The 8,451-nt window shown below is 54.6% G+C and overlaps 1 protein-coding gene across 12 annotated transcripts in view; it reads left to right on the top strand.

The window, feature by feature from the left end:
• Myt1l (myelin transcription factor 1-like) overlaps nt 1-8,451 on the top strand; it is a 398,225-nt gene that overhangs the window by 370,421 nt on the left and 19,353 nt on the right. For all 12 annotated transcript variants that reach the window (XM_005404380.2, XM_005404385.2, XM_005404381.2 and 9 more), the window contains 2 exons: nt 3,561-3,644; nt 5,300-5,521. In XM_005404380.2, coding sequence (XP_005404437.1) covers nt 3,561-3,644; nt 5,300-5,521 — 306 coding nt within the window. The remainder of the gene's footprint in view (nt 1-3,560; nt 3,645-5,299; nt 5,522-8,451) is intronic.

Consider the following 8,451-nt stretch of genomic DNA (forward strand, 5'->3'; position numbering starts at 1 on the left):
ACACCCCTGCCGGCCGGGCTGGATGTAGGACAGGACTCACATGGTGACCATCATGAAGGTCCAACTGCACACACATTTCTGTGCACAAAGCCCTGCTGAGCCCGTGCTTGTCTGTGAGAAGAACCAGCTGGGACGGCCACCCAGCCCCCAAGGCACGCAGCTCACCAGAGTCCCCCTCACCACCCCAGCCGCTTCCTGTTGTTCTCCACTCTGCAGCCTCTTGGGCCCAGAAACTATAGGCCAGTCCTGTACACCGGGGACAGCGAGCAGCACCCCAGCCTATGGATGTGCCCCTTTCACGTCCGCCGGATGTCCCCAGACACTGGATGGACAGCACGGCTTGTGGGCAAGACCCATGAGGTCCCTCCAAAGGATTTCCAAGGTCAACAGACTGGTTTGGATTAAATAAAGGTTTTAAAAAACTCCAGTTAAATATAAAAAGTCAAGCACATTCTACGTCAGTCTTTATTTAGCTTATCTTAGAAATGTCTCCATGCTTGGACAGTCAAAACTCCAGCACTTTATAAATCTGCATAACTAAAAGTGTCCATTCCCTGGTCATTTCCTCTCCAAATGTCCGTTTTTTCTACTGTTTTATCTGGGGGAGAAGGTTGACATCATTTGAATTTTGACATAATTTAGTTGAAACATTTTTATTCGTTCCACTTACAAGTTTGTGTATTAATATAGCACAAACTTGGGATTAAAATATAACAAGTTGAAATTGAGGCTGAGCAGATCTTTCCAGGGTTGATCAATGGAGTTGGAAAGAAAGTTTATGCTTTTGGCAAATCTGAGCTCGGCACACAGCCCTAGAGAGGCCTCGGCAAAGAGAAAGTAGAGCACATTGTGATACCATTTATTCTAGTAACAACTTCCCTTGCGTGGAAGTTTAAATGCAGTCAAACACTTTGTTAAACAAAAGTTTGCATTCAGTTAGTTCTTATATACATGAGCCAGGAAAGTAAGCCTAGGGCTCGCGGTTAAGTAGGCTGATCTCCGAATGCAAGTCCCTGCTGAAGACAGACAGAAGCCAACAGTTAGATAAGAACCTCGGATCTAGACGGCCGCGGGCCTGTTCATCTTCTGACGTCCGTGTCCCAGAAGCACGCAGCCCTGCAGATTATGCAGAAAACTTTGCTTTACTTAATGATTCATTGCCTTTCCCCCCAAATACACCACAATTCAACTCAGTTTTGAGTGTGGGCATCTTCCCCCTCTCTGTGGGCTACAGTGAGAATTGAAAAGGACCCCAAGCCTGCCGAGGGTCCCAAAGGGTGCCTGGAGTTGTCCCCTTTGCTCACAGCAGGGGTCTGTCCAGGGTCACAGGCAACCTCTGAACCCTGACTGCCCGCCCCTCGCTGCTCTGAGAAGAAGGAAGAGTGCCTTCTCCGCATGCCTCGCTCGTCAGCTGAGTCCTCCATTTCTGACTGTGAGGGGTCTGAGACTCCCAGAGGCCAAGTGGTCTGACAGCAAGGCCACATCTCTGGACACCTGCCTGCAGAAGTGGCCCCTGAAGATCGAGGGGTGGCACTGGGGAGGCAGCCCCTGGCCATCCTGGACAGATCTGACGAGCTCGCCTTTGTGTGGTTTGGATGGTTTTCACGGTGCGCCAGCTTCTGGTCTCTCTGGCACATCTAGCTTCTCCTGCGGCTCCCATGTGCCTCTCCTCGGACCTCCCCAGGACTCCTGTCCTCCTCTGGCAGTGTTCAGGCACACAGGGACCAGCCCTTGCGCAAGCTTCCCGCCAACTCACGAGGTCCTTCCCCTCATCTCTGCCGCCCCACCCAGTGCTGGCCATTGCAACAGGATCCTGCTGGCCATTGCAACAGGATCCGAACCCACTGAAGAGCAGAGCTGCGAGTAGCCTGGTCCCGTCTCCTGGTTTGCAGGGAGCCACGGACTCGATCCTCCCTGGTCCCACTGTACCGCAGGAAAGGGACACAGCCCGCCACTTCTGGCTCAGAGGTGGCTCCAAGCTCTGCGCCAGCACACACAGAGCAGTGTCTTAGGACAAGGACTGGTCTTCCACCCTCAGGTGACGTCTCCTCTACTCATGGATTCACGCAGAATGCACAGCTGCTGGGCACTGGAGCCACCTCTCCCTCGTCCCTTTCCCCTCCTCCTCTCTTCTTCCTCTTCCTCCTCAAATTGATGACTTTGTGCTAGAGGCCCCAGGAGCCTCCACTCACAGCAGAGGACTTTGGGGTACCTGTGCGGATCCCCAGAGGGCAAGGGAACCAAGCAGCAGGTGGGTCTGCCTGGCAGCTGGAGGCATGGATGTTGCATATTATAAAAGATCTAAAGGGTCCAGAGGAGGACAAGAAGAAATCTGTGGCATGGGTGAGCATCATGCCCATACCCTTATCTCTTCTCTGGATGAGAGTCAGGAGCCTCCCTCGGGTGGCCAGGCTGTGCACACCATGCTTCCTATACGGCGATTGCTCAGCAAGTTTTGTCTTGTTATTATTTGTTGTGTTATTCGAGGGGTGTGGTTGCTTGGTGAGATACTGGGGTGCTGAGGAGGTACAGCCCCAGGGCCTCAACCTCCCAGACTGCTGGGATTATAGCCTGTGCCAACACAGCTGGTTTCATGTCCACCTTTTAGGCAGAAAAAGAGCTTTAAAATACTGAACCAACTGGGTGTGGTGGTGCACGCCTGTAATCCCAGCACTCGGGAGGTTGAGGCAGGAGGATCGTTGCGAGTTTGAGACCAGACTGGGCTACAAAGTGAGCTCACGGCTGGCCTGAATGGCACAGCGAGATTGTGTCTCAAAAAGACAAAAAAAAAAAAAAAAAGATACAGAACCGGTCTCCCTCTCATGTTCCTGAGGTTCTGGGGCTCAGCTGGGAAAAGTCTTCTCGTTTTCATCCAGCATGAAAATCAGCAAGAAGTGAGTCATAGAGATCTTCCAGCCTGAGTGTTAAAATGTTACTCAGGAGAACAAGTCCCCAGGTCCTTGGCCCTGTGTGGCCCGGATGCTGGGGGAGAGCAAGGGTGGCCTGCTGCACTGGGCATGGACACAACCAGGTGCTGGGGAGGACACGGCGCCCCTGTGCCCTTGCTCCTGTGCCCATGCAGCAGTGCTTTCTGCAGCCACTTAGCTGTCACAGCTCCTTGCAGAGCCCTGGGCCAGAACCTGGGCTCCAGGTGCACACACGCACTGCTGCCTCTCCTGGGCAGCCACTCAGTGGGATCCTGCTGAGGACAGCATGGGTGTGGGGGACGGAGAAGGGCCCCCGGGGGCTGACATTGATCTTTTGGGGAGGGCAGAAGGACCAGCAAAGGCAGGGCCATGCAGCACCGAGGCGCTGGGAACCGTCCAGAAGTGGAGTCTGAGGTCAGCGTTGACAGGGGCTTGTCCTGCGTGAGGGACACCCACAGGCAGGAAGGTAGCAACTCGGGAGCCACTTGGAAGGGCCCAGTCCTTCCACACGCTGGAAAATGAAATGAGCTGGCTCAGCCTCCATCACCCTGCGCACCTCACCCTCTCCTTGCATGGGAGAGAAGCCTTTCCCAAATTGCAGGGGGATGTTTCTGACACACGTCTCTCCTTCAGCCTTTCAGGGTGCCCAAGAGCAAAGAAGAGCGGGATCAGGATAGCACAGAGCAAAGAAGACAAAGAAGACCAGGAGCCCATCAGGTACGGGGGCAACAGAGGCCAGGGTGCACGAGGCAGCCAGCAAACATCTGGAGAAAAAGAGTCTGCAGTCACAGGGGCATCAGCTCAGGTTACATAGACCAAAGCCAAGAAGCCCCAGGGGATGTCATGGACTGCTGTCCAGGTGACCAAAGTCACAGGAAACTTTCCCTCCTTAGCAGAATTCACTGGGGAAGGCAAACTCACAGGAGGGTGAGATGGAGATGAACATAACAGAAAGGTGACGGCCTTACGGCTATGCCACTTACACAGTCACTCAGTTACACCCTGCCTCTCCTGGGGCAGCCTGGAGATGCTGGCCATGCCAGGCTTCCACCCTGATGTCAAGTAAGTATCTGCCACGCACTGGTGCCAGCTGGGCCCAGGTCTCAAAAGCTCTGCAAGATAAACCTGGTGAAGAGCTGGGCGTGGTGGTACCCACCTGTAATCCCAGCACTCAGGAGGCTGAGCCAGGAGGATTGCCCAAAGTCCAAGTCCAACCTGGGCTACATAGTGAGATCCTGTCTCAAAAAGCCAAAAGAAAGAAAGAAAGAAAGGCAGAAAGAAAGAAAGGCAGAAAGAAAGAAAGGCAGAAAGAAAGAAAGAAAGAAAGAAAGAAAGAAAGAAAGAAAGAAAGAAAGAAAGAAAAGGAAAGAAGGGTGCTTGCTTTGGCAGCATACATACAAAAGAGAGAAACCTGGTGAGTCTTCCTGAAATTTCAACCTTGATACCTCTGGAGATAAATTTTACTTAAAACAAAACATTTAATTAAAATATACATTACTAAGATAAAATGTAACACAATAAATAGCAAACACAGACTCTGTAGAGGAGAAACTTTGCTGTTTAAAAAGAAGTGGAAGCCAGGCACAGTGGCACTTACCTGTAATCCCAGCATTCTGAGAGGCTGAGGCGAGAGAGTTCCACATTTGGGTCCAGCCTGGGCAATTTAGTGAAATCCTGTCTCAAAATTAAGTGCTAAGGACATAGCTCAGTACAAAGGCCTTGGGTTCAATTCCCAGGAATGCAAAAACAATTTTTTAAAGAGACACAGGAAAAACCCTCATCCAGGGTCATGGGAGGCAGTGGATTGGCCCTCCACCTTCTGGGAGACAGCCCGACCCCTGGAGTGAGTGTCAGCCCTCGGCACCCTGGGCCCAGAGGGCAGCCTGTCCTAGGCCCTGCACTCTCATCCATCCTGGGCTCCCTAGTGAGGTCTGGTTGCTGGGTGGCCCATAGTCCTGGGGACCACAGCCAAACACAGATATGCTTTAGCCCTAAGGGAGCACGGTCATAAAGCAGAACTGTTACTGACACAGTCAGAGGACTCCATGCCCTCTGGTGGCTTTACATTTTCCCGCCAGAAGAGCTATGATTCTGTCCAGAAGCAGCCTCCTCTATGGACACCACGTGTCCCCAGCAGCCGGCCACGTGTTCCCGGTCCACGCATTCGCAGCCCCTCAAAGCTCAGGGTGCTGTCCCTAGGCTGCCCGGGACGGTTCAGCCAGAGTGAAATATCTCTGCACACCACTAGATGGCACCTCTGAGTGACTTTTCACTTCCCCTTCACACTCGGCAGCTCTGGCTGTGTTGTCGAGGCCACCGGGCCCTTCAGGGACACACAAGCAGCTCGTGCTCTTTGTCTCGTCTCCACCCAGGTGTCCTGTCCCTGGCTGTGACGGTCAAGGCCACATCACCGGGAAGTACGCGTCCCACCGCAGCGCTTCCGGATGCCCCTTGGCAGCCAAGCGGCAGAAAGATGGGTACCTCAACGGCTCACAGTTCTCCTGGAAGTCGGTGAAGACGGAAGGCATGTCCTGCCCCACGCCGGGCTGCGACGGCTCGGGCCACGTCAGCGGCAGCTTCCTCACACACCGCAGGTGGGTGCCGCCACCGTGCAAACCATGAGGACAGCCATGAGGCATGCTCCAGAGCCCCAGAGCTCTCTAGGGGGATTTTCTTTCATGATCGCAAAAATTCCAGCTCCAGCTAGGGAGAAAATGTAAATGGTACAAAATAGGACGTCCTTTTCTTGCCTTGACTTCTCACTCCTTTGCAAAGCCGGTGGTCCTGTCTTCTCGGAGACATTGTCCGTGAGCAGAAAGTCCATTTGCTCCCTTTCTATACAAACAGGGCACTCTGGCCCTTCCTTCTCTGCTCATGGATGGGGCTGTCTGCCCGAGGGACACTGGGTCTTCCCTCAGACACTCCCAGGCACACTCAGGTTCCCCTACCACAGAGACCCTGTGGTCACCCCCTCTGCGTCTGAAAGCTCCAGTGCAGCCAGTGCTGTGGGAGGCTGTCCCCCCAAGCAGGGACGCTAGGTGTAAACTACTGACAGCTGAGGCCAAAACAGCCTCATCAAAGTTTCTCTTTCCCCCCAACTTTAGCTCTTAGTGAAGTGTTTGGAAACTGAAAGTCCTGTTCAGCCAGCATGTATGGAAGGACATGTGTGTCTTCTAAAGTAGCACGATCAGGGAAGAAAGCCGAACTTCCCAAGTTCTAGATTCTGGCACCTAGAGATAGCATCCCTCCTTGTGGGTTTTATCTGCTCCGTATTAGGATGTAAATGCAGGGTGCTGGGGAGGGAGGTCACTCCTGTCCCCACCCTGGGATTGCATGGCACACAGGGATCTGGAGAATGTGATCGGAGACTCCAGCTCATGCGGGTCAGGGTGCTGTGGCTCAGGTCCTTGGTGTTCTGGGAGCAGTCTGGGCACTGTGCTCTGCTCCACCACCCCCTACCCAGGGCAAAGGAAAACTGCTGCAGGCTCTGCTGCTAGCCAGTGCCCTCCCTCTAGCCTTTTTGCAAAGGAGGTCAAATGCACTGAATGTGCCCATGGGATCTTGGGCGCAGGCCACATTCAGTGAGGGCAACCACGCCTCCAGGCTGGGGTGCCCAGGCAGTTTGCCGCTCACTCTTCTCCAGTGGTCCTTGCACTGGAGCTCCCTGGCCCAGTCTTCAGGGCTTGTCACACCCCTTTTTGTGGCCACAGAGGTTCCCCCAACCCTGGCAGGTACTCTGCCAAGCCCAGAGCCACAGTAGGTGCCAGAGAGTCCAGAGGATCACAGCTCTTTTCCAGGAGGGTTGGGCAGGTGACCCAGGTCCACCATCTGTGGCATTTGGCCTTCGGGCGGAGCTGAGAGGAGCTGCAGGAGCAGACGCTTGCCCTACTTGAGGCCTTCGTCAGACCTCCCTGTGCCGCCGGCCTCGGGTTGCCAAGGAGGGAAGGAGACCACACCAGGGTCCCAGGCACCAACATGCGGGGTGCCTGGAGGTGTGCAAGGGCCGGCGCCCCCCCCAAGTGTGACGAGTGCATGCAGCGAGGGGGTGCAGGTCTGAGGAGTGCCCATCCTGACTTCTGTTTGCTTTTATCATTGTGGTAAAATACATATTCGGTGTGTTCACTACCTTGGCCATGCTCAGTGGATGGTTCTGTGGGGCAACAGCGTCCGCGTGGCTGGAAGATTTTCCTGTCCCCTTAGCAGTCGATCCCTGTGCCCACTCTGCCCTAGAGGCCACCACCCCACCTGCCTTCTACCCGAATCCACGGCCCCAGAGACATCACGTAACTCCTGCAACATTGGCTCATCTCACTTGGCGTGACACCCCATGTACTTCTGTGTGGTCATCTGTGTCAGAATTTCTTTCTTCTTCAAGGCTGGGGAATATTCCATTGTGCGTAGACCAGGGTTGTATCTCTGACTTCATTAGGTGAGCAAAATCGCCCTTTCTGAAAACGTAATGATTTTAGTCCCGGATAAGTGAACAGCTAAACACACAGCTAAGCACAGGAAAGTGAGCTTGTTGGAGAGACTGTATCACAGATGCCTGTGGCCTTGCCTGGGCAGGGCAGGACAGAGCAGAGGGGTGACAGGAGAGGGCTGGCCTCACGGGGACACAAAGACCTTAGATCCAAGACAGACTGACTGTGAACTTGCCAAAGAGAAGCAGGGACCGTGTGCTGGAGTTGGCACTGGAGGATGCTGATTTTATGCCTGGGGAAATCCAGGAGACTTCCAGTCTCCCCGGCGATCTCAGCCTGCAGCCCTTTCTCCTGAGCCGCTGAGCGTGACATCACCACACCTTTGCCCCAGCCGCACAGACAGAGGCATGTCCTGCGCAGCTCAGATTCCAGGGCCTGGGTTCCAATCTGCTGTCAGGAAGGAGAGGCCGTGGCCTGAGGGCGTGGTGGACAGAGGGAGGGTGACACCCTGGGTCACCTTGGTGCACGGGGCAGGACTCCCAGGCCTAGATGGGCTGAGCCTAGAAGACAGAGGTGTCCGAGAGCTTCAAGTGAAAGTGGAGTCAGTGTTCCGGAAAAGGGTAGAAGATTTGAGACACGAGCACATGGATGCTGGAGGAGGAGGATGCCAGGAACTTCAGCCCTGCATGGGCAGCGTGCAGGATGTCCAGGATATGTGGGTGCACGCCTGTCATCCCAGCGTGCAGGATGTCCACCCCGAATGTTGGTGCCTGGGACCCTGGTGTGGTCTCCATCCACAACCTGGATGTCCAGGACGTGGGCGGAGACCTCAGCTGTCCTAACCGAGCCCCCCAGGCTTCGTGGCACGCACTCAGCTCTGGAGGTCAGAAGTCTGGGATGAAGCAGCTGGCGGACTGGGTTCTGGTGAAGCTGCTTCCTGGCCACCTTCTCGCTGTGTCCTCACCTGCTGGGGACTGCAAGGGAGTTTGTCTGGGAGTCCATGACACAGTGAGGTAGAAATGTCCATCTGGGGGCTGGGGATTTAGCTCAGCGGCAAAAGTGCCTGCCTGGCAAGCGCAAGGTCGTGAGTTCGGTTCCCGGTA

Source organism: Chinchilla lanigera, unplaced genomic scaffold, assembly GCF_000276665.1.
Source record: "Chinchilla lanigera isolate Chin_1 unplaced genomic scaffold, ChiLan1.0 scaffold00086, whole genome shotgun sequence".
Classification (NCBI taxonomy): Eukaryota; Metazoa; Chordata; class Mammalia; order Rodentia; family Chinchillidae; genus Chinchilla; species Chinchilla lanigera.